This window comes from Amphiprion ocellaris, chromosome 15 (assembly GCF_022539595.1).
Source record: "Amphiprion ocellaris isolate individual 3 ecotype Okinawa chromosome 15, ASM2253959v1, whole genome shotgun sequence".
NCBI classification, from domain to species: Eukaryota; Metazoa; Chordata; class Actinopteri; family Pomacentridae; genus Amphiprion; species Amphiprion ocellaris.
Genome location: NC_072780.1, coordinates 18,201,549 through 18,228,648, shown reverse-complemented (window position 1 = coordinate 18,228,648; position 27,100 = coordinate 18,201,549). Strand labels below are relative to the sequence as shown.

The 27,100-nt window shown below is 38.8% G+C and overlaps 1 protein-coding gene across 1 annotated transcript; it reads right to left on the bottom strand.

The window, feature by feature from the left end:
* Positions 1-20,641: 20,641 nt before the first annotated feature.
* On the bottom strand, positions 20,642-24,010 carry edn2 (endothelin 2). Its single transcript, XM_023296469.3, has 5 exons — positions 23,801-24,010; positions 23,072-23,219; positions 22,823-22,936; positions 22,174-22,257; positions 20,642-22,058 (listed from the first exon to the last, which is right to left on the bottom strand). The coding sequence occupies exons 1-5, from the start codon at positions 23,865-23,867 to the stop codon at positions 21,959-21,961; spliced, it is 513 nt and encodes a 170-aa protein (XP_023152237.3). The 5' UTR covers positions 23,868-24,010; the 3' UTR covers positions 20,642-21,958.
* Between the last annotated feature and the right edge of the window lie 3,090 nt (positions 24,011-27,100).

The following is a 27,100-nucleotide window of genomic DNA, read 5'->3' as shown; positions in this document are numbered from 1 at the left end:
GAAAGGATTCTTCTGTCGTCCACCACACTTGTTTTTTGTGGTCTTCCATGTCTTTTGGTGATGCTGAGCTCACCAGTGCTCTTTTTCTTTATAAGAATGTCCCAAACAGTTGATTTGGCCACGCCTAATGTTACTACTATCTCTCTGATTGGTTTGTTTAGATTTTTCAGCATAATGACAGCTTGCTTCACTGATAGTGACAGCTCTTTGGACTTCATATTGAGAGTTGACTTCACCAGATTCCATACGCAAATACCACACTTGAAATAAGCTCTAGACCTTTTATCTGCTCCTAGTAAATGAAATATTGAGAGAATGACACACACCTGGCCATGGAGCAGCTGAGGAATTGATTGTCCAATTACTTTCTGTCTCTTAAAAAGGTGGAGGGCACAAATAAAATGTTTTATGAGTCCTATGCTGTTCACCTGATTTAAATGTAAATACCCTCACATTAAAACTGAAAGTCTGCACTTCAAGCACAGCTTGATTGTTTCATTTCAAATCCACTGTGGTGGTGTACAGAGCCAAAATGCTGAAAATTGTGTCAGTGTCCAAATATTTATGGACCTGACTGTATGATGGATTGGAAAATGGTGTTAGATTGGGACTTGGTATCAGCAATGAGTAAATATATACACTATCTAACACGAATTTTATCAAAGCTGATGTAACAATGATAACCATATGTTATGTAAGATCAACATTTAGTTGTACTAATTGTCTTTTAAGGGCTTTGTCCAACCTTTTCAAGAGCTAGCTCAGGCCCATTTGTTTTCATAATAACATGATAAGATTGACACATCTTCTTAAATATGTGTACTAAGTGTGTGGCTGGCTAGCTGGTCACAGTTTGAAGATAAGGTACAGGAAGGAACAATATGATCTTTTCAAAGTTCAGAAATATGAAACACACTAAAATATAGTCTAGGTGTCTTATACTCATGTAGATGAACAGGTAATAATTTACCTTTTGGCTGTAAGGTGCTGCTCGTGGTCTTTAGGAAGACCAAATGCTGCACACACAACATCCACATCAATTGAATAGATTGTTGTTTCTCAGCATCCACATCCACAAGGACCTTAGAGACCTTACCCTAACACCTCGACCCCTAAAAAACTGTTCATACAATTTATTCAAGCAGTGCTAATTATACTGTAGATACTGTTTATATGTTACTATTAAGTCACACCTGTGCATTTAATTAATTAATCTATCTATCTTATATTCAATCCACAGCTACATATTAATATAATTAGTGGGTTGGTACTTTTTACTGTCTTAGTACTTGTACTCTATGCAACGTGAATAAAGTTGAATGCAATCTAAAATATATTCCCATCACAGTTCATATGTAAAATGGTGTGCAAACAGAAAAGAAAACCAGCAAATACAGATCATTTATTTTGAGTTGCAGCAGCACTAAAGTTAGGGGTTGGAAAACCCAATTAATTATTATTATTATTATTATTAAGTTTTAGTTAGGGATGAACTAAGAAAGTATAAATGCAAATTTCACTATATAACACAAGTTGTGTAAAAAGACTGTCTTTCAGTAGCGGTTGAGACAGCATCAGTGGATAGGCTAATTGATCAGTTAGTCCAAGAAAAACATGATTTCATCATAAGCTGCGTAGGTCCTTAATATTAAAGACACTATTACATTGCCGACTCACACTCTAATGAAGTGGCTTCCTTTTTCCCAGCAACTCTAGCAAGGCAGCATGGATTTTGATATCGAAGCCTTTGCTACTAAAACTCATTCAGTTAATTGGTTAGATGTTTCCCCTGTTATCAGTATCCAGTCTCTCAGCACTGAGCTGTGGCTGGGTTGGAAAGCCTCACAAAATTCTGGACTCCTGAACTTTCGATGATGCTGACTGATCCCGAATTTAAAAAGCTGCTTAACATTAATACACTTTACAATTAGTAAATTGCATCTATCAATTGAAATCCTTTTTGATAGTGTTTATTGCAACAAAAATGTACTTTATGTTTACCTAAAAAAGAAATACCCAAGGAAGTGAACTCAGCATCAAATAAGGTGTTTGAAGACCAATCTTTACGCCACAAAGTATCAATCTAAGCCTTGGTAACAGCAGTATTTAAAAGGCAGTTCATTGCAGTGGACTTGCCATTGATTAGTGGATTCCCTCAGTGGGGCACAATAAATCTATAAAACTTGTTGCATCCAGTTGCATCAGTGCAGTGCAGGGCCTTTGAAAAGAGAGCCAGAATCCAACATTCCTCCATGTTGGATTCTTAGGTTTTGCAGGTTACTGGCTGTGTTGCACCATTCACTTTTATTTAACTTTATCTGTCTGTGAATCAATATAACATACATATTTCACACACTACTGACTTTCATACTATATGCTGGAAGACAGCAAAATAGGCAGGCTGTCTATTTTCTCCTTGAAACTGCAGTGTACAGGTGACACTGTCAAAAACACAGATTCAGACTTCCAGGGTTTCATATTTGACAAACCAAAGGAACCAGTTCTGTCAACTTGTAGCGGAGCTTTTTGTATCATGACTCCTCTTCAGAATCAGTTTCCAGTTAGAACATGAATGGATGAGTTACTCCAGTATTACAACTTGACATTGTCAAAGAGCACTTTTAGAGTGTTCTTAGGGTCTTGTGAGCTGGTATAAGGGCATAAGGAAGCAATGGTGCAGTTACATCCAACCCATTTTAACGCAGGAGTTGATTATTTTCATGGAAATAAAAAACGTCTAAATATGGAACTTTGGAACACAGGGATGAGTTTTTAGGTGTTCCTCACTAAATGGGTGGGGATTTCCTCCCTCAGGTGTCTGCATGTTCAGCACATTTTTGTGATTTGGGGCCTATAGAGAGTGTACATTAGCCTGCTTCTTAGGTAGTTGCATAGAGAGCACAAATGAGATTCCTGACAGTCGAGCTCAGAATGGATCAAACCCTAACAATAGAAAAAGTTATCTTGTGGGGTTTGTAATGTATAAACGTATTGACCTACTTTTTTAATGGTTATGTGTAGGGTAAATGTTTCATCTAAGGTTTTGTCCACTGTACCTTTGGCTTGGCTTTTTGGGATTTGTCGTTGCTGTTATTTCGCAGTTGACCATCGGAATACATGGACCTTCCAGGAAAACAAAGAGGATCCAGTTTATTCACAGCTCGTTTCTCTACAGTATGTTCAGTGAATGTTCTTATGTGGCTCTCTGGACTGACAGTGTTCAGAAAGTAGGGGGATGCACTGACTCGTTCAGTTGGAGTAAGTATGAGGAAAGTCCTGGCCAAAAAGTCTCTAGGTTTGTTGCTAGGCACTGTTTGGGAGAAAACTAAAGTTTGCCAAAGGGATGATAGAACTGTCCAGTGATAACACTTCTCTAGAAATAACAGGTTTTCCAATGAAGTGCTGATTTGTTTTGTTGATGCACATTGTGTGGGGCAGTGATTGTGAAGCCCAGCAGGATCCATCCTTCCTCCTGCCACCCTCTCTCATGTCATCGTGAATAAAGGCCATCGTCATGGGTGTCCCCATCTGATAAAGCCAAGGATCGGAGCATGTCCAGAGGAGCTAGAACATCATGGAAAGTCGATAAAAAAAGGCTGTTTGTGACAGTTGTTCTTTGTTTTAAGGGGAGATTCCTGAGGCTATTATTAGTTCCCCAAAGATCTGCAGAGTGTCAGATATATTTAGACTAGAAAATAAAACAAAGGTGTCTGAAGTTATGGAATCTGTGAGAGTGTAGCTTGATAAGGTTGAGGTTTGGGCAGTGTATTGTTTATAAAAGGATAAACATTCTTAGCAGGGCATTAGATCAGTTTCCCCCCCGCACATGTACAACGATGACATGTTAGTGTCTACGACTGAGATGGAATTTAACCATTGGAATTTGCATTCCTTTGTGAACAAGGTCATTGTTTTGGTTTTACCTCCCACATCTTTAGATCAGCCACATGTTAAAAGTGGATAAATCCAACCAGAAGGGAAGAAAAAGGGACGAATACCACTCATACTGAAACAAGATTAGATGGTAATGTGTGAGACATTAGCTTTGCTCAAGCTGAAGATCATAGTCATATACTACCTGAAGGCAGTGTTAATGTTTGAAGATTAGCGGCTTAATTGTGTGTACGGCAGCTCAAGTAGGCGGCACAAATGAAGGGTGTCATTGCCATGCAAATTACACTGGTCCTCTGATCTTCAGTGTGCCGTAGCATGTTAGCTTCAAGATGAGCAGAGTGCCTGAGGCTGAGGTAATGGTTATGGTTAGAAGAGTTGAAATATGGGTCAGGGTGTCCTGTGTTCTGCAAAAAAAAACAAAAAACATTTGTGCAGTGGTTGTTGGTCACAGCTAATTTAGGGAAGCAAATACTATTGGGAGGGATTTTTAACTTTTGTTAATCCAGTCAAAAAAAAATTGTTGGCTGTACATTAATGCAGTATTTCTGTGCTTAGTGAATACATTGATGAGGCAAAACATTGTTACCACCTGCCTAATATTGTGTTGATCCCCTTCATGCCGCTAAAACTCCTCTGACCCAGTGGGACATGGACACAGGACCTCTGGGGATGTTCTGTGGCACCAGGATGATGGCAGTGAGTCACCATGGGTTTCAGGGTGGGACCTACCTAGATCAGACTTGCCCTGGCACATCCCACAGATGCTCAATAAGATTTGGATCTGGGGAGTGTTGAAGCCGGGTGAAGACCTCAGCTCTGCCGTGTTCCCTGGGCCACTCCTGAGCAGTTTTTGCAGTGTGTTGGGGTGCATTGTCCTGCTGAGGGTGGCAAGTGGCATTAAGGACTGCTGTTGCCATGCGGGGTGGGGATTGCTTGACCTGCAATGTTTAGGTGGGTGGTACATGAATGTCAGGACTCAAGGTTTCCTGGCAGAACATTGCATTATAACATGATGATCGATGTTATTCACTTCACCTGTCAGTGGTCATAATGTTGGGGCTGATTGGTGTATTTAGCTCACTAGTAGAGGTTTAGCTAAGCAAAAGACACACGGCAAAAAGTTAGTTTGGTTTTGTCCAAAGCTGAAGAAGAAGTTGGGTTTTGTTTGTTTGTTTGGTTTGTTTTAAAGTCAATTCTAATGCCAACTCCAAGAAATTACAATTTCCTACAAGTACCGGCTATGTTTAGGCACAATGTAACATTAAGAGGTGATGCCAGGAGGTGGTTTGGGGGGATGATGGGTTTGCAAAGCTCTCAACTCCCACATCAGAGATATGCATTTGTGTCCACATTCTGTTACTAACAATAGCACTTATGTTAAGATTAGGGAATACATTATGACTCTAGTCACTAACTTCACGGTGTTTAGCGAGTCATATGAGAGCTGGTGTGCTCAAGCTTTGATACATGAAGATGATTTTCTAGGAATGTAGTCAATGATGGAGAGAGACTAACAGAAAGCATAATGTATTTGCATTGAAATTATTTTCCAATTTATTTGTATAAAAATGAAAATAAGACTAAGATAGGGTTGCTATTTTACTCATGAAGATGTTATGTTGGTATCACTTCTTCTTTAACCATTTTCTTTAACATGAACAAAAACATCAAATAAATAAATTTTTAAATCATTTTAGTGTTTGGTTATTCAAACCACAGCCAAAGACGGCTCACAGAAATACATTAAACTGGCTACATTCCCCATTCAACTCACAAACTGTCATTTTTATGTACATCTTTCTGTGTGGATTAAAGTAGATATAGAAGCACATGCTACTTGTACATTCCTTCCTGTATTTATGGCAAGCTAGGCTGTTCACGTTCTGAATCCAGTTTTATGTTTAACAGACACACCTGAGAGTGATCTTCATCTCATTTCTCCACTATATTTGATTTTGCCATCATGAAGCCAAGGCAGGGAACAGCAGTAGCTTTAGTGCAATTTTGTATTTAAATTTCTTTTTGCGTTTTAAGTTTATTAAAACAGCTACAGAAAAAAACAGAACGCCTGGTTCCTTGTAAGTGTGCAAGTGAAAGCAAAATTTCTGTGGAAATTACAGAAAGTCACGCTTTCACACTTACATGTTTTGTCTTGATTCTTATCCCCTTTTCCCAAAGTGCATAAATATGAAACCATTCCCAGAAATATGTTGGGAATTTAAGGTGTTTATGACTGTTTTTCTTGATGTAGTGATGATAATGTTTTTACATGGGTTTGCAACCAAAAACAAAACAAAACAAAAAAATTTGCCTTCTTCATTCAGAAAACATACAGTGAACAGAATTTCATGTCTTGTAAGCTTTCAGTGCTTGTAGAAAAGGAATTAAAGTTACAGAAGTGCTTAGGAAAGACAAAGAACTGGCGAAATGACAAACTGTTTTTAACCACATGGGAAAAGAGAAAAACTCATTTTACTAGAATTTATCTGAGTGACTGTAAACAACCTTTTTCTCAGCAGACATTCTTACCTGTCACAGCAGAGAAAGCCCAGGTGGGACTAGTAACGCTAATGATGGCTGCATTCCATTCAGGTGAGCCAGCTGTTGAGGACACAGATTCAGTTCCACATTCTCTGTCCTGCTGCCCCACATACTCACTGCCAAATAAGTCCCAACTAGAGAAGTGATGTTTTCATACAAATGAACATTTTTCAGCTATTTAAAACTATAAAAATCCATCAGTGCAGTACTCCACTGAGGCTGTTCATTCCCCCATATGGCATTGTCAGAAATGCTTTTTTTTTTTTTTTTAGAAAGGCAACATTTGTTTAGTTCTTAATTTCTGATGATCAGAAATTATGACAACATAGAATGTACCCACAAACAAAATGATCTTGCACTGAGCACAGGTGTGTGTTATGCATATATACATTATGTTTGGATACAGAATCACGTGACCTAAATATGTGGCGGGTGGTGGGAATTGATGGGACTCAGAAACACCCCCAGAATTTAATCAATTGTTCCTTGTATCATTTCCAATGGATAAGTCCCAATAAGTCTGCAACAATCGACTTGTCGTAGGATCACAATCATGTGATCATCACCAGGCAGCTGACGTAGTGTTCACTTGTTGTCATAGTTACAGTGATGCCGTGCCGCTATCTCGCAATGATACAGAAATCTGATCACTGATCTTCACTGATCATCACATAACTCCACCGCGTTCCTTGGCGGAGTAATTATTTTCCCATTATTAATAGATGTTTGCATAATTCATCCATCATTGTGGTTGAATGCTTCGACCTCCTGCGGCCTACAGCAATTCCAACTTGCACATGTCTCTGGACTTGGGCAGGTGATGGATTTTACATCATCAGGTGGACCTGATGGTACATGGATACAGAAAATGTAACACTAGCCTGAGCAAACTATCTATTGTTTTTAGCTATCCACTAACCACGATTGCTTTCAGTCAGGAGTGTCAAACTCATTTTAGTTCAGCAGCCACATTCAGCCCAATTTGATCTCAAGTGAGCCACAACAGTAAAATCACAGCATAATAACCTATAAATGACGACAACTCCAAACTTTTCTCTTTGTTTTAGTGCAAAAAGTACATTCTGAAAAAGTTCACGTTTAATTAACTATCTTTATACAAAACAATATGAACAACATGAAATTTCTTAAGAAAAATACATTGAATTTCATCAGCATTATGAATCAGTTGATCATTTACACATTACAACTAACAGATCACACTGTATCCACAAAGGCGCAAATCATTTAGTCACAGATGTCTGGAACTGAACAATGCAGTATTTTGCTTTACGATCAAAACAACTTGTCAAGGTCTAGAAATTATTTCAGTTACAATTTTACAAATTACATTTTGCAGTTAAAGTCTTCTCTGCAATTTTTCGACTTTGTACAGTCATCCCACGGGCTGGATTTGATGCTGTGGTGGGCCGGTTTTGGCCCATGGGCCGTATATTTGACACTCCTGCTTTAAGTTAACCATTACATTTAGTTATCGATTTCAATCATTTATTTATTAGTATATTATAACTTCTTGGCTTTTTTTGCAACACAGTTCCCATGCTCTCTGTCACCAAAAGTGTATTACTACTATTATTATTATTATGATTAGAATTCTTTTCTCATTATTATTAATATGTATAAAGCGCTTTTCAAGATGCTTAAATGAGCATTACAAAGTAAGCAAGAAACCACAGAATAAATTAAATGGAGAGATTGGAGAGGGGAACATGTAGAAAAAAAGATTACGTATGTTGAAAAGATGTTTATGGAAAACGTATTAAACTGTCACTGAAAACAGTTCCCTTCTATCTCCTGTTTTGAGCACTAACTATAAACTGCAGTGGCCATCTGTTTTAATAAATCACTCAGCCTTTTCAGAATAAAGTGTGTATTTGTGAGTCTTTTGTCTTCACCGGGAACCACTGAGCTGCAGCTGATGTCGCCAAGTTCAACACCCTTCAAAGAGCATTTTTCAGGTAGTGGTGATAACTTGCTATGCTTCAGTCAAAGTCAGGTATGACAAACAGGGAACATCCAACCCTTATGTGGTTATACCCTAGCTGACACTGAAAGTGATACGAATCAAAGCAAAACTGTTTATCTGAAGTAAAACTAATTCCTGTAAAACCATCTGTGACCTTCTATTTATTTTTTCCCCTTCACGTGTTTGACCTTCAGAGAAAATGGCGTTCACTACTTATCACATAACAAGTGCCATATCTTCTGGGAAATGGTAAGAAAGGAAAATAAAGGGGCAAACAAACATTGCTTTGTGATGAGGTGTGAGGTGGTGATGCAGTCCTGCAGGTGCAGGTCTGGTGTGTGCACGTTGCCTATTTTAGTATGATTAATGGACATATATACTGCTTTATATTGGTCTCTCTACCTGAAAACACTTAATAAACAATTAATTCAGATTATTTTAATTGCATATGGTGCTTACTAATAGTCCATGTATGCGGGTGGAGGCTGGAACCATCCAGTTTGGAGAAGCAGACAGAAGTACAGCCACTAAAGCTAAGCAATGAGCTGCTGTGGACAGAGTGAGCAGTAACATGTATTTAGTCTGCTGAAAAGAAAAAAATCTAAATCAGTTTAAGTGTACAACACATTTTCACCTCTATCCTTCGCTGAAAGCCCTTTTGGCTGGACACTGAGCCTGCTATATCATTAATTTTGAAGCCACCAGATTCCTTTCACATGGAAAGTAATTTTGCCTGACAGTCTAAGGGAGTGACTGCTGTCTCTACTAGTTAGTCTGTTGATTTGTTTGGTGTCGTAACTCATTTGTTCCTGTTAAGACACCAAGGAACAAACTAACTAGTCAAGGCAGGCTGACATCTCAGCTCCTTTGGATGATCACTTTCAACACCCTCAGTCTCTGGTTTGTATCGTACTTGCATAAATTACCTGCATGTTTACATGGAAGGACTTCGACAACGACCCCTGTGTGATACAAATACTGACGTTACATTTTGTTTAGACATTGTCATCTCCCTGTATATTCACTGTACCTTCAAGCATGTATTTTTCATTTCTCTAGCCAGCAGTAGGAATATCATGATACCAGAAGCTTTGCATTTGATTCCAACACTACTGAATTTTCATGATTTTCAATACATAATATATAATATACAGTACCTGTCAAACGTTTGGAGTCACTTAAAAATGTTCTTATTTTTGGAAGAAACACAGTTGTTTTCAATGAGGATAAAATTAAATTAATCAGAAATACAGTCTAGACATTGTTAATATGATAAATGACTATTCTAGCTGGAAACAGCTGATTTTTAATGGAATATCTCCATAGGGGTACAGAGGAACATTTCCAGCAACCATCACTCCTGTGTTCTAATGCTACATTGTGTTAGCTAATGGTGTTGAAAGGCTAATTGATGATTAGAAAACCCTTGTGCAGTTATGTTAGCACATGAATAAAAGTGTGAGTTTCCATGGATGATCCCAAACTTTTGAACGGTAGTGTAAAAGATACCAAAACAATAAATCAATTAAATGAATACCAAAATGCTCACACACAGTATGCAAACAGCATTTTATAAAAACTTGTCCGTGTCACACCTGGCTGGATTAGTGAAATGGAACCTGCTTCAAGGTAGAGGCAAAAATTACAATCAGCTTTCTAAAATATAACACAGAGAGATAAGAGTGACTAAACAACATGAAATAAATATCAGTGCTTGTGTCGTAAACGAGTTGTCACCAGTGACCAAAATATGGTAGATGATTTACATGAGCAAGAGAGTAAGAGACAGTCACAGCAGCGAGAATGGAGGAAAGGTTAAACCTGCTTTTGTCACCGATCAGAGCTCGCAGGAATGCTCCCTTGTTAGCGTACTACGGAAGTACGCTCACAGATACACTTCGGCACGCTCACATGATGTGCACGAACCTGCTTTTTCCATGCACGGCAATTTGAAATTCTTAACGTGTGATTTCCGCATATTTGTCTGCATGAGCAGGTGGTGGTTTCCATTTTTGGAAATGGTCCGTGTGGATGACATTACAACACATGAATCAAGCAACGACCTATTGTTTTGAATTCCAGACACAAATGCACGTTGTCACTTGTGCGGAGGATTAAACATTAATTCTGCTTCTACACTTTCATTCAGGCCTGCAGCCTCTCCAGCTCCTGTCCTACATCCAGAGATGAGTTTGGTCCCCATGAACAGGAAGAACATAAGGTCAAACTCATCTTAGATGTCATGGCCTTACGTAACGGTTCAGGATTATTGTTGGAATGAATTTCAGTCTTCTCACAGGTCATCCAAAGAAAGCAGAGGCAGTTCCACTGTTTTTTCCTCGCTGGCTTTATCATAAAGGCTGCAGAAGCAAATCAGTGTGAGCTGTCACAGACATGCGGTCATGCTTGGAATGGATGTTCAGCTCAGATCATTGATAGTCATTACATTCAGTCAGGCCTGTGTGTTGTCACCGTGGCTCAAAATACTACACCTTTACAAAACTGCTGCCAAAACACAAAGAAAAAGAGAAATTGGGGCTAAATTTGAGAAATGTGTAACCTTCACAAAGCTGGTGGTTGAGGTGAGGCGCTCGATGCCTCTCAGCCATGTGACATGGTTTAAATTCAGCTTCTCTCTCTCCAGCTTTCATATCTCCTTCTACTGTCAACTCTTCAAGAGAAGTTAAATAAAAGTAGTTTCTTTATTTTTCTTGTTCTGACTGCTTTACCTCAATAATGCATTGCAATGTGGCATGACAGTGTCCATCACTGGAACCTTTGTGATGTCTTGGTGCTTGGTGGTCCTTCTCTTAACCCTTAGATGCATAAGTGGGTCAAAAATGACCCGATGAGGTCGTTTTCGTGCCATATCTTTGTAATGAAAAGTTGTTGTCATTTCATGTTCCAAGTATTCCTAAAAAACATGTTTTTTATATCATTCCATAGATTTTTTCTTAGTTGCCTTTTATACTTTTTAAGAAATTATCAAATTTGTATTGCTACCCCATGATACATGCAAAACTTCAGAAAAAAAGGTCATAAAATTGATATTTTTCAACATACTTGCATATTCATAACTCTTGTGTTATGTATCATCAAATTAGCCTACTTTATAGTTAATTAACCCTAGCTAGCTAACTAAGCTAGCTAGCATTAAACTATGTATTGAACGTGTGTGTGTGTGCACATGCATGTGTCTATTTATTTATATAGTTACATACAGGTTTGCATGTCAAACATGAAATCATTCTTGTGTGGATCAAAATGTAATACAAACAATAATGCAAATGATTATTCTTAGCAAAAATGACAAAAATGGCATAAAAACACATTGATTCTTATACGGGTCATTTTTGACCCACTCATGGAAGCGTGTAGGGTCCAATCACTCGTGCTTCTATTCATACGCCAAGTGCCCTATCTAAGGGATTTAGCTGTTTAAAGAACTACCAGCTGTTAAGTTTTTGTTTCCCTTTGAAAATTCTGAATATTTTATGTTCAGTAAAACACATCTATTGACTCCAGCTATCTATTGTGATGCTCATTCCAGCACCTACATAGAAACCTAAACACTGGTCCACCATTCAGTTAGCTGACCTGGGACCACTTGTTGAGTTTTGGGCCTGAGCTGGACAGACAGCAACACCGTGCTAAGACAGTGCTACATTCCTTGACCTACGATTGCCCTAAATTTAAATTTAAATTCCATGGCATGTCATATATTATCTTTTCCTGATTGAGTTAACCTCAGTTCTTAATTTTTTTGTGTTTGTTTGTTTGTGTTTGGTCATACGCTGAGGGAAAAAACACAATTACAGGCTGAGGAACAGATAATTAAACCATCACTGAATATGACAATTACCTCGACATTTTACATATTACACAGAACACGTATTTATTGTTTGTCTTGTTCTTTTCTGTCATTGTCATTGTTATTGAATTTCTTTAATGTACTTTATTTGTTTTATTTCTTTTGAATTATTGACCTGTCTTTTTGGAATTAAGCCATCATTGATGCTTTGGCGATATTAACATGATAATCATTGCAATAAAGCATCCTGAAATGAACTAAACTGAAAAAACATAATAGGCTCTTAATACATTAACCATGAGAACAAACAAACTGTTTTCTTCTGCAAGTTTTGTTTTATTTTTAAAACGTTTTATTTCTTCAATTTAAAGACACATATACACCGATCAGGCATAACATTATGGCCACCTGCTAAATATTATGTTGGTCTCCTCACAGTCTCACCTGCAGACAATTTGGAATCACCAATTAACCTGAGCATGTTTGTGGACTGTGGAAGGAAGCCGGAGAACCCAGAGAAAACCCACACATGCACAGGGAGAACATGCAAACTCACATACAGAAAGATCCCGGGAAGGCCGGGACGCGAACCGAGGATCTTCCAGCTGCAAGGTGACAGTGCTAACCACCACACCACTGTGCAGCCCATACCTATGTTAATGCAGCATGGAAACAAAACAGGTTCCTTCTCTGTCTCTGATAGCCGACGTGCAGTTTGAACACAGCTTGGATTGCAGACAGCACTTGAACATACTGGAATCATGACAAGTTCATGCAAACAGCCATCTGTACAGCTTAACTTTGTCCACTGGGTCTGAGTGGACGTGCACAGGAATGCCCGTCTCCTCCTCAGTCCATCACGTATTCACCTGCTGCAGATTTACCTGCTCAGACAGTAGATGGACATCATCAAGAGTCTGAATGGGAAATTAAGATTGGTATCAGCAGCGTCGCACAGAGGACAGTGGCTGTTTACAGAGTTGCACACATTGTTTATGCTGCTGCAACGTGAAGCGCAGATGCACTGTGAGCGGCTATCACTGTATCTGGTGTACGTGTGCCCAGACACAGAAGAAGATGTGATGACAATCTATAACTTGAAGAATGCTGTCCAGTACCAGCATGCCAGAAAGGTGGTACGTATTAAAAAATAAAGATGTGTCTTGTCTGTCAGCAGCTCCAGGAATGTCTGGTGGTCTGAGGCCATTACTGGAAGAAAAATTACTGACAAGTCATTTCCCAGAGGAAACACTGACCACATGTACTGTATACTCTTAAATAGACTGTCTCTGAATGATTAAACTGCTGCTGTGTAATGAGGGTAACCTATGAACTCAGTGAGGAAGCACTGAGGAATGCCTGTTATTCAGAATAGCTTTGTAACTGTTTATTCTCTACTCGGTGAGCGAGCTCTCTGAAGTCATGTTCCGAAATGATTGGAAAGTTACTTATTTGTGCAGAGAAAAACTTGTTCTCCTCTCCCTGGCCGAGCCGGCTTCCTTCCTGCAGGTCCTGGCTGTTTGATTGTGGCTAGACTTCATGTTTTGGTATCAGCAGTCATGTTTGGAGCAGCGGTGCAGATAGGCCAGTCTGTCCCCAGTCTGTCCCCAGTCTGTCCCCGAGCTGCTAGGGTCAAACAAACCCAGGAAGAGGAGGAATGTACCGACACCAGCTTTTACTGTAATCGCAGCCGGTTGGGACAGAAACTGCACAACAAGTCAAAACACGAAAACAGTTGATGTGGCAAGAAGTCTTAGTGTACAGATAATGTTACAACACGTTTTAGAATATTTTTTATCTACTATTTGCAGCAGCACAAACTTCTAATCCAAGTGATGATGCCAGTATCACATGTCACATTATACTGCACTAAGGGAGCGTACACAAATTATTTGGGGCACAGGGGAAGTTAAATGCTGGCCTATAATATGATTAAAATTCAGCCTTTTGTAGTGTTTTCCTAAAATTTGAAGATGATTTGTACTTTTGAAGCTTTTGTGAAATCCCATGAATATATTTTTGTTTAATTTCTGCATGTTTAATCTATAAGATCTTTTCAGCAAGGTAAGTTGCATGGTCAGTTAGTCTGTCCAACATAGACTGCCATAAAATTATGCACATACATGCACAATCCCCAAAGGATGAAACTTTTGGATGTGATCCAATGACTTTTCCCCTAGGGCCACCTGCTAATGGGCAAGTTTGACTTTTATTGACATGTCACATTGGATGTATTATTACAAAATTTGGTACATACATTCAAACAACTGTGATTGTTAGGAGTTCAAAATTGTAATCTCTCCAGTACTTTGGTTTATACCCAATAACCTGAAAAACTAATGACATATGTTTTCAGCTGTTCTTTCTATTTACTGTCTGCAAATAAACAAATATGGTTGTTATAGACTGGTGACCTGTCAAAGATGTCCCCTGCCTTCATCCTAATTCAGCTGGGAAAGGTTCTAGCACCCTCATGACCCTACAGATGTTTAAGTGGTGTAATGGTTGGATGGATGGATGGATGGATGGATGGATGGACAAACACATGTTAGCATGCCAACATGCTGAAATAAATGGGTATACGAACACGCTACCAAGTAAATGTTAGCATTTAACTGAAAGCAAAATAAAAGTCCAGCCTTTCTTTGTTCTGTGTGTTTTAGCCTTTGATCCACTTGCACAGTTTTTAGTCGCTGAAAACTGACCTTTTGGAAAACTCCATCCAGGGTATAGATCTTTAGAAAGTTATTTTTAGTGTTTAAGTGTAGACTTGGAGAACTGCAGTTTTGGCTTATAAGATTCAAAATAAAGGAATCAGTATCAATCTACACATAGGATTCCAACCTTCCTCAATACACTGTTGTTGGTAGTCTGTCTAAACCATAGACTGTATATGAAAGATCAATGTCGTCTTTGAGTGTGAAAAGTGAAACCAACACAGAATTGCTTTATAATTGTATTCTTTATAGCAGCCAGCAGGAGGCGACTCCTCTGGTTGCAAAAAGAAGCCTTATTGTATAGAAGCCAACAGAAAAATGACTGTGCTTCTCCCTTGATTTGTTCCCTCAGTAAACATTGTCTTGATGAGTTAATGGTCTCAATTACTAATTTAAAGACTTTCTGAATACATGAGGTTCATTTCATAAATTATCATCCCATTTGGAGTAAAATAGATGATAAAAGAGGGTATGTTCAAAAGAGGGGACTATGTTGTGATTAACTTGTTGCTGTATGAGTGTACAGAGTGTCCTTGAGTTCTCTGAACCAAAATGGCAACAGACAAATTTTAATACTTGAGGCTTCCAAATGGTCTATGGCTAGACCCAGTGATACCTTCTTTTCATGCTTCTGACTGACCGACAAAGCTTTAGGGTTGGGTTTATATCACCACCCACTGATTTGGCAGTGCTGCAATCAGCTGTAATTTGGGGTCAAGTGTGAGTTCAGATAAAATATTTAGAATGCTGGGGGCAATCTTGCAGTTTTTGACACTAATAAGATTTACTTTCCATGTCCTGCTAACTTTCTTGCTTTTGCTAGTGCACAGGAGAGAATTAAACATGAGTCACAGTTCCCTAATTCCAAATGTGTTTTTGCAAGTACAACAAGAAGGAGGCCAGGGAGACTTTCACTATCTCGAAATCATATTTCACCATCAGCCAGCATGCTGGACAAAAGGAATCAGGGCAACAACATTAAATAAGGACGAAACAAAGCAAAGCAATGCATCTACTGTTATGACAACCAAGTGATTAAGGTTGTAATCTCAATCCTCCATCCAGCCCATATCAGTTCCCTGTGCAAACACCATGCATGCTCCTGTTTTCCCTTTGTTTCTTTTCCTCTGCCGACTCTCTCCTGCGCCAAAGGAATTTGGGAGGAATGCAGAAAAAGCATCCTGTTTTCATTCCTCGTTCTTAGTCAGCTATTCACACTCTAGCACTCGCGTGGAGATCTGTAAGTTCTCGGTGACGTAAGGGTAAATGACTAGATGAACTAAAGGAGGCACAGGTGCATATTGTCACTGCATGGCCTGGTTTGTTTTTCATCCTTCAGTCCCTCTAGTCTTGCACAACCACAGACTTGATCCAGTTTCTCGACATGTTACAAAAGCCAGCACAACAGCATCCCATTAACCTGTGGCTGACTTTGAATGGAGCCAGCTCTTCACTCATTGCTATTTTCCACCGTCCCTTAAACACTTCACCTATGGCCTAGGATGTCCTGCAGATAATAGGAAGCCAAAAGTCACCAGCATCCTCTATAATAAACAAAATCTAAGCTCATATCCCTCTCAGAGAACAGCCTATCTAAAGTAAACATCAGCTTATGGAGCGACACGGGACAGACTCCCCACCGTGCAGAGATAACCACAGCACGTCACACTATAGACAAAGAAATCCTGTGTGTAGTGGCCACACGTTTCTTTTTATTTTGCTTTCTTTCGCCTGCAGAAGGGTCACTGTGTGCCCACTCTGTAGTTAAATATTAAGCACGTTTTCATTGTAGACACACCTTACATAGTCAAGCTGGAGTGAGGGCTTGAAATGGTTCAAGGGTTTCATTAACAGTAACATGATAATTGTTGCATTTTGTTGTAACAAAGAACACAGAGGAAGCTTTTTAAATTGCTTAATTCGTCATTCTGTTATTAATTATCTGCCGAAACCTTGCACCTGAACTTCATACAGTCTCCTGCCAAGCGAGGAAGAAGAGAACAATATGGCTGCACCCCTGGGTGTTGTTGACAGCACCGGGTTGAACTGTCACTTTAGTCTGTAGTTTGGTTCATTTGGCCCAGAGTTTTGGTGTTAGTGTTCGCACTGAAATTTCACCAGCAAACCAAGAGCTGTCACATACACATTTCATTTAGCAGATGCTTTTATCCAAAGCGACATACACTACCATGCAAAAGTTTGGGGTCGCCCAGACAATTTCATGTTTTCCATGAAACTCACACTTTTATTCAGGGGTTAGCATAATTGCACAAGGGTTTTCTAGTCATCAATTAGCCTTTCAACAAAATGAGCTAACACAATGCACTATTAGAACACAGGAGTGATGGTTGCTGAAACTGGGCCTCTGTACCCCAATATATTTCCAGTATGTACCACATTAACAATGTCTAGACTGTATTTTCATTCAAAACTCTGCTGCCCGACTCCTCACCCGAACCTGTTCTCACGACCATGTCACCCCCGTCCTGCAGAACCTCCATTGGCTCCCCATTTCACACCGCATCCAGTACAAACTGCTTCTCCTCACCTTCAAGTCCATCCATAATCTAGCCCCCTCTTACCTTACCGATTTGCTCCTCCCCTACACCCCCCCCAGGAATCTCCGTTCCTCCCACACAAACCTCCTTTCCATCCCGCACAGGACCAGCCGGCGACATTGGGGGGACAGAGCCTTCGCCATTGCCGCCCCCACACTCTGGAACTCACTCCCCCATGCCCTCCGTGACTGCACCAACCTCACCACATTTAAATCCCTTTTAAAGACTCACCTTTTTAGATCTGCTTTCCTTAAGTGATTCTGTATTTTATCTTGAACTTGTTTACTATCTACTGATTTTAATTATCTGTTTTGTTCTATCTTATTGTATTTTATGTACAGCGTCTTTGAGCTTTTGGAAAAGCGCTTTATAAATAAAATTTATTATTATTATTATTATTATTATTATTATTATTATTATTATTATTATTATTATTATTATTATTATTATTATTATTATTATTATTATTTCTGACTCATTTAATCTGATCTTCATTGAAAAAAACTGCTTTCCTTTCAAAAATAAAGACATTTCAAAGTGACCCCAAACTTTTGAATGATAGTGTATCTCTTGGAGTAGATACAATACAAACAAGTGAAAGGTAAAGGATCTAGTCAGGAGAAAACAATATTATACAGATTGACAGCCAAGTTTCTAACAATGCTTAGATGCAAATTAATATTTCACTATTTTTACGATCATGATAATATGTAAACAGCATATGTTGTTGGGATATTCCAAATTAGGTCTCATTCCTAATATAAAGCAAGGGGGAAACTGGAACCCATTAGCGAACATGCTAGAGCACATGGACCATGGACTAAGAGTCCATCAAAAAGGAAGAAACAAATCAAAAAAGTAAACTTTATGGGGAAAGGTGTTTTACATCAATATTTGTTTAAGTGACAGGATTTGGACATTTTTATGGTGTTTTCAGAATATACACTATTGACTACATTACTCTGATTGAAATGAATGAGAAAGTGTGTCCAAACTTTTGACTGGTAACATATCTCAATTTGGGTTTTTACAATATACGAAGCAGCTAGCCATCAGTATGCCAGGCAGAGAGCAAAACACATTTCTGGAAGGAAAAGGAACACACCTACTTTTTAACACGATGAAAAAATTGGATAACAACAGGTTTTTGGATATATGCAAATATCACAATACTGACCTCCCCAGAGGATGATTGAAAGATGGAGGCTGTGTGGAATAACAAGTCCTCCACCAGTGGAAAACCTTTTTGTGATTTAAAAAAAGCAAAATGGCACAAGTGGAATCAGCTGGTTCACTTTCACAAATTAGGAAAAGATAAACAGTGTAAAAGAACAACATACGACAGACACATAGATGCTATCATGTATGTGTTTCAATATAGATTGCTTCCCTAAAAACTTAACTGGAGATCAGTCAGGTGGTTGGATTGAATTGTCTCTCATATTGTTAATAAAGTCACATTTGCTTTTAGACCACACATGAAATGAATGAAACTGGATCCTTCTTTTCAGGTGGTCTCAGTCCAAATGTTTGGTCTGAGCCACAGTTTAAGTGGCAGCTTTCGCATCAGCCAAATGAACTGCACTAAAAAGGATTAGACCATACATAAAGACTAATGAAGCAAAGTTCAGTGTCACCCAGTAGTTTGGACTGGAATTGGAGTTAGCTTTAAGGGTAACAACCAGAAATTCTTATGAACATGAAGAAGAAAACACCAAAAACAGCAAAAGAAAGGTGCAAACTTTAACTAAAATATTCTTCTTTCCTGCATAAGGGTTTAATTTAGCACTGTACATGTAGACATGAATCAAGGCAATAGTCCTTTAAGTAATAGTTTGACATGGTAGGAAAAAAATGCGTATTTGATTTCCTGCTGGGAGGTAGATGACAAGACTGACACGACTGTGCATTAACTGTTTGTTAAAAACGAAGCTGAAAACAACTGACATTTAGCTTAGCTTTAGCACAAAGAGCTAAAGCAGCAAGAAGCAGTGAATAAACTGTATTTCCTAAGATGCTGAAAAACTGCTTTATGGATTTATATGGGCACATGTTTTATTCAATTGTCAAGAATAATAAATTAATGTATTTGATAAGTCCCTTGCCTTCACCCCATGTCAGCTGGGATAGACTTCAGCCCCCCCACGACCCTACAGAAGATTAAGCAGTCTATAGATGATGGATAAATGTATTTAGTTAGACATGCAAATGTGATTATAAGACTCAGTCAACATAAAACAATAAGACAATATTGTAAAAAATATTCCTTTTTTCTCCAAATGACATATTTAGACTGTAGGACTTACTGAGTGAATTTGAATAAAAGAATTTCCCTCATTTTAATTTTCTAAAAATTTTAATAATCTAAAAATTCTACACTGAAATCTTCTGCTGCATGTAATGACAATATTAGATCTTAGTTTCTTCGTTCTGTTGAGTTCAGTAAATACACTATTGTTCAAAATTTGGGGTTACCCAGGCAACTTCATGTTTTCCATGAAAACTCACACTTTTATTCATGTGCTAACATAATTGCACAAGGGTTTTCTAATCATCAATTAGCCTTTCAACACTATTAGCTAACACAATGTAGCATTAGAACACAGGAGTGATGGTTGCTGGAAATGTTCCTCTGTAGCCCTATGTAGATATTCCATTAAAAATCAGCTATTTCCAGCTAGAATAGTCATTTACCACATTAACAATGTCTAGACTGTATTTGGGATTAATTTAATGTTATCTTCATTGAAAAAAAATGCTTTTCTTTCAAAAATAACGACATTTCTAAGTGATCCCAAACTTTTGAACAGTACTGTAGGTTTTCCAACCCATGTCCAACAACTATATGTGACTAAATCGATAAACAGTATTATGTTGAGTATAGCTATATATGTTATTGGAATACATTCATTATTTCCTCTACGAGTTGTTAAAACTGCTCTGTAGTAACAATGAACCCTTTAAAAATACTGTCATCAAAAATGTTTGTGTGAGTGTCATAGTTATCTGAAAAAGTTCAAATAAAAGAGTAACAAATGATAACATTTGCAGGAATATGTTAGTTGTAGTTAAATGTCGTATGAGTGACTGTTGATGTCATAAGTGGGAAAATGAAATAAACATTCTCTAAGAAGAATTGTTTTTGTGTATTTTTATTTTCTTATACAAAATTCAGCGGATCAGTCATAGAAATATAAATACATCTCTGAATAAGTTACAGAATAAATAAATAGTTCTATTTACAATTGTCGCTATCATTTATGATCAACAGTAAACTAAAAGCTGGTAAACTATCTGTCAGATACAGCATTTAGATATTTGAGGAGGAATATTTTCAGAGTCACAATGAGCATTAATGTCTCCATGTGTCCAGAAGTTCAGTCAGAGATAGACAGAGCAGATGGTTTAAATGGCATCATTGCACAGAAACAAAATGCAGGCAACAGATAAATGGCTTTTGAAGTGCAGCATACCAGTCATGAGTTTCCATTTGGATAATTACCAAGGAATCAAGTGAACATATGTCAGAGGAGAAAAACAATGGTTTTAGGATTTTTTTAGTTTTTTTTTTTTTGTCAAGCTTCATATTGTTGAATCTCAGTGACTTATCCAGAGACCTACTGTTGTTCTGCTAACAGAGTGTGTGTGTGTGTGTGCGTGCGTGCGTGCGTGCGTGCGTGCGTGCGTGCGTGCGTGCGTGCGTGCGTGTGTGGAGAAGCTTACAGTGGACCCAGCATAAAGCCAATTGTTTGTTCAATAATTCCCAAAGAAATGACCTTCACTTTCCTGCAGCACCGTCTGCCAAGAGTGAACAAGCTGCCATTTTCCAAGTACTGCCTGACAATTACAAAGCAAATTTGGCCTAAAAATTAGGCAGGACAGCAGATTCCAGCTCTGATACAGAGGAATATCTGAACAAACCAAAAGTCAGCAAGGACAGAGTAGTTTTAAGACATAAGACACATTGAATAAATATGGATAAACTCTTCATAAATAGAGTTGATGTGACTGTGGAATATGGAACAATCCAGTAATCCTCTGTAGAGGTCAGCTGTGGATGTAAAACTGTCCATACATTTGAGTCACACAGGGGCTTAGTCCATTGATGCCAAATTACTGGTAACTAATTGATCATGGTACCCCAAGGTAAGAGTCCATGTCCTTCATTTCTCAGCCCGAAAGTTCATGGGGAGTTCAAGAAATGACTCTACATTCAGAGTCGTCATTGCTCATCATTGGCTTTAGTCTTCTGAGTCTTCCGAAGCTCTGCCTTGTTGGTCAGATGATTGATCCATGGTCTCTTTTGCCTTCCATGTTTCCACCTCTGTACCCCAGAGCTGTTAGAAGTCTTGACACATTTTCAAACCCTGATGTCAAAACTGAAGACAGCCAGAGGAGTCCATAGAGGTTGAATTCATGACGGTTGAACAGCGTCGGGTTTTCAAACAGTCCTCTACCTGCGTGTTCTACTTTTTAACTTGGTGACTCCAGAAGGATTCTTCTTTGATGACCGGGAGCCTTTTGCAATTGCTATGTTGCTTTCAAGAGCAGATCTATAGGAACAACAAAAGAAACCAGATCAGATGATGCTTCTTGTGTCTTAGAGAAATCCATCAAAAACAGCACAGTATCAATTGAAAGGATGATCTCAAATTCGTCTTCATTTACCTGAGGGATGCCAGCAGTTTGTTGCTGTTTGTTCTTGCAGGCTGAACCAAAGGGCCCCTGACATCAATCCTGGGGTCCTCTGAGCTGTGGACAGATAAAATACTAACATTAACACAAGAATACAATCATTCCTCAAAGCCCCCGGCATTTCTATGCTATCTGAAGCACAGGATAAATCAAGAATTTCCTTGGAATTCCAGACTAGTATGTTTTATATGCCTTGGGTAAGAATGCAGGGTGGGTCTTACTAAGCACCTTCCTTGATAATATCTAGAGATGGTGACTAATTCATACTGGTGGCTTCATGATCACAGTAACTCAAAGACGCAACAAGCATTCCTTGGGCAACAGAAGAAATGTAAACTTGCCAAAAATAGCAGCACTGCTAATAAACTCTCTGTGATTTCTTTCAAGGCCTTGACAAATATATGGGCCGTTCTCATCACTATGACTGCTACCCTCATACTGGACGACAGCTATCACAGATTCAATCATTTCTCCTCGCCTCTGACTCATCCTCTGCAGCAACAGATTGTTCAGGACTGACACTGAAAGGAGACACAGAAGCTACTTTGATACTATCTAGTCTACGTGAGGGGACGGACTGGCTTTGCTGTAGGTCTGGGTGGATGGAGGGCAGAGTGCTCACCTTTTACGGCAGAAGCCATGGCATTTTTTATCAGCTGAGTTGAGGCATTCACATCGGTCGGCTGACCGGCGGCGGCGAGATGGGGGACTTCCCAGACCATAAGGAAGGAGTTTACTGTGAAGGAAAAATGGAACTTATTAGAAGATGAAGGCTTCTTGGATCAGTTTAGTAACCATGCCCTAGGTGCCAGCAGGATAATGGTTTTTACTCAGCTTTCTGGTCTTTTAACAGAGTATTTTGGAGCCTCACCTTGGCGTGTTGACCCAGATAATATCTAGGTGGCAGAAGTAGATGCATTCTTTATCATCCCAGCTGTTACAGGAGCAGCGTTTGGTCCTGACGCGATGTGGAGCCTGAGCTGCCAACTCTGACCGGGCTGATAAGGGGAGTCCACAGCCTAGCAAAACACAAAGGATCTCGAGATTAAAATGTGCCAACTAAGCCTTTGTGGGTAATGACTATCATGTGTAAATAAAAACAAACCACTTGGCGGGATAACACTCAACACTGTCCTCAAACAAATGTGGATGTGATTGATTGCGGGACATTTTTATTACATTATAAATCCAGGAGCTTAATCCAAGACAAACAATCATTTAGAGGAGCTTTTATCAGCCCTACTGTGGTAATACTATAATCGCTCATCAATAAGAAATGTGTTATGAATCAAGGGAAATAATTGACAGTTCAATAAAAGACTGAGCTGGCAGAGGGTCAAATCCTGCAGGAGGAAATAACACAGCCACAAAACTCCAGTATCATGATTACTTAACTAAACTAATCCACCCTCCATCTATTTTACAACATTGCCTAATCTTAACTCTAACCAAAGTCTAAGTATGATTTGCAGAAACAGCTAAAAAGAGGATTTTATGAAAGCAAATTCATATGGTATTTCACCTATAAAATTCAGACAATGCAGAACATATTCCACTATAGCACTATAAATATCCATGAAACTAAAGAAAAGTCACTCACCCTCTTGCAGAGCCATGCAGATGGTGAATACAGCCAGTATCTTGCACATGGAAGAAGCCATCATCATCCTCTGTGAATGGAGTGTGGATGAAGTTCTGAGTTGGAAAATCGGCAGCAGTTGTTTCCCGCTCTGATAGACCAACAGAGTCCCAGAGGTTCTGTGTGTGTTGAGGCTGGAGAGCAGCAACAGGTGCTTTGTGTTCAAGTCTGCGCCAGGATCTCCTTCTTATACACCCTCTGTGCTGACATCACCATGGCCCCTCCTTCCTCTGTGTACATGTCTGTTGTTACACAACACAGTGAGACGCCACCTGCCCCCCAACCGCCACCACCACATTCCAGCACTGACCTTATTCACACTGTCAGAGCCCCCACAGGCCAGGCGCTGCAGGAAGAGCTCTGAGTAATACAGATTTTCCATCGTCATTGTTTTTGAACTGAAGAGACACAGGACTCTATTTTCTGCTGGCATTCAGTGACATTAAATTGGAATGGAATGCATTTTTTTCATTCAAATCTAGTCCATATTAGGCGTTTTGTGTTTTGAATCAGAGTGCAGATATCATGAAAGAAGACTGTACAAACGATGAAACAATGAACAGTATGTTATCCTGTAAGTTCAAATTTAAACTTACAATGAACTAAACATGTCAAAATCCAGATATGAAAGAATGAGAGGCAAACTAAAGAACATGAGACAATGGAGTAAGAGAAGTGACATCAAAAATAAATATAACTGTAGAGAGTCGGAGGTCTGTTGAATTCACCATTTAAAATGGAATAATCAATTTATTTTATTTCTTATTATTAAATTTAAAGTATCTTTTTAGGCATTCCATTTTTTTAACTCTTTTGATGCTCAGTGTTTTTAAAATGTGATCCTACATTTTTTTTTTAAATCTTTGTTTATCATTGAATATGTAGTAGCCCTGTATATGTGAAAATAATTTTGAAAAAAATTGGCTAAAAAAAGCATTTTATTTTGGTTAAATTATTGTAATCTATTGATAACAATGATTACAATGATGAAAACTCATTATGCTCTTAGCAACTGGGCTAATCGCTCCCACACGGTCAGTTAGAAAATTTGTTACATCAGAGGGTAAGATTTTGTCAATAGTGAAAAATACTGTGGAGGGAAAGGATGTACAATGGCAAGGAAAAATATCAGTGAACAGCACAGTGCTGAGAAAAGAGACAAACAAGAAAAGCACTCAGAGAGCGCAGTACTCCACCAAGGCTGCTCAGTCATTGTATCATTTCCAATGGATGAAGTCTTGAAAAAATTCGTGGCAGAAATCACGGCACCATAGAATGTGTCCATTTAATATAGATGTACCCACAAACAAAATGACCTTGCGATGACCACAGGTGTGTGTTATGCATTTCTACATTATGTACGGATACCGAATCAGGTGACCTAAATATGTAGCGGGCGGAGGGAATTGATGGGACTCGGAAACACCATCACAATTTAATCAATTGTTCCTTGTATCATTTTCGATGGATAAGTCCCGATATGTCCTCAACGGTCCATTTGTAGTAGGATCGCAATGGATGCTATGCTGTATTCAAAAAATCTTACAATTAGCGATTGAGACCATAAACTGATTAGGAAAATGTTTACTGAGGTAAGAGTTCAAGTGAGAATTTTATACAATCCGACTTCTTTTGGCAACCAGTGGAGTCGCCCCCTGCTGGCTGTTAGAAAGAATGCAGGTTTATTTCACTTGTAAGTTGCCAGGAACTACTTACATCTTTTATATACAGTGTATGATTATCCCATAGTTTGCTTAATACTTGATGCATGAGTTGGCCTTTAGGTCCTAATCAACTAATGGCATACATTCTGATCTTAAATGATCTGTAACACACAAAGCAATGGTATTCATAATGATATGTAAACAAACATGAATAAATCCCTTTTGTGACATGAAATGACTTTATTCATGTGTCTGAATTACATGTGGAGCATGAAGGTTTTGTTCTTGGCTTTTTTAATAAAAAAATCTCACTCCAAGGTCACATGTAATAGCTTCAACCTTCAACTGCAACTCATAGCCTTTGTTAACAGGCTGTGTCTGCCAAATTGTGCATCGTGTGCATGAGATGAAGATAAAGACAGCTGTATTACCTTATACTGCTGATGATTCATCAACTCTATATACTGCTTATCACACAGTATTTGCTATTGCATTTTTTTTACATGCTCATAAAAATCAAGGAAATACAAATAAAAACTGTTTCGTTCTTGATCATTACACTGTTTTGTTAAAAAAGAAAACTTGATTACAATTACTGTCCACTAAAGAGAAGAGGTTAAATGAGGCGCTGAAGGTCTTTTCTTTCTTTTTTTCTTTTTCTTTTTTTTTATTCCACATTAGTCAGGCATGCGGATGGAGCTGGAGGCGGCAGAGGAAGGGATGAGCAGCGACGGAGGGTTTGCATGTGCCACACAGCTGATATGAGGATGAGGGCAGAGCTGTCAGCGCCCCCCCGCAGGAAGTTGAGGTCATGGAAGCATCGACCCACGACAACACTGTCTCCTCATGCTGGTAAAGAGATACGCAGCCACCTGACACATCACACTTCTGCAGCCCACACACATGCCGCCATGTGCTTAATAGAAGTCCACTGACACATTTTTTACTTGTGATATAATCAGACATCAGAGATTTGACCACAACCTGGAGGCTCACAGTATAAACAGTCAAGCTATCTAAACACCTCTAGGTATTTCTTTCTCTTATCAGCTATAGAATGGATTATATAATTTATGTACCAGCATTGGAGTTAATACAGTATGTGCATATGATAACATGATAGCACTGGTATGCCACATACAAACAGGGAGGTTGTACTGAGGGTGATGATGAAACTTAATACCAGTTTAACATATTAAAGGCCTTCAGATGCCTGATTTTTATTTGCATTCTTTGCTTTGTACTTCACAAGAACATTATCATTAAGTAGGAAAAGTCTTTCTGATGGCTTTAAGGCAACTTGATGTATCTAAAGGCCTATCGGGGGCCTCCCTCCCATAAAAACTATTATCGGTATCACAACTAAACTACAGTGGTCACATTTGTTAATGTGTTTACAAACATTACAAGTGCAAATACAAAGTCCAGCCATTTAATAACTCAGATCAATTTATTATTGAACTCTACTTCCTTGTTAAGGATTGGTCCGTCACTTGCAGACACCTACGGGCAATTTAGAGTTACCAATTAACCTGAGCATGTTTTTTTGGATTGTGGGAGGAAGCCGGAGAACCCGGATAAAACCCATGCATGCACA

Excerpts from the sequence above, each read along its gene's own strand:
- edn2 (XM_023296469.3), bottom strand. The coding sequence starts at position 23,867 with ATGATGATGGCTTCTTCCATGTGCAAGATACTGGCTGTATTCACCATC. Across the intron at positions 22,258-22,822 it reads CATGGCTTCTGCCGTAAAAG|CTCAGAGGACCCCAGGATTG; the intron begins GTGAGCACTCTG and ends ATCTGTCCACAG. Across the intron at positions 22,059-22,173 it reads AAACTGCTGGCATCCCTCAG|ATCTGCTCTTGAAAGCAACA; the intron begins GTAAATGAAGAC and ends TTGTTCCTATAG.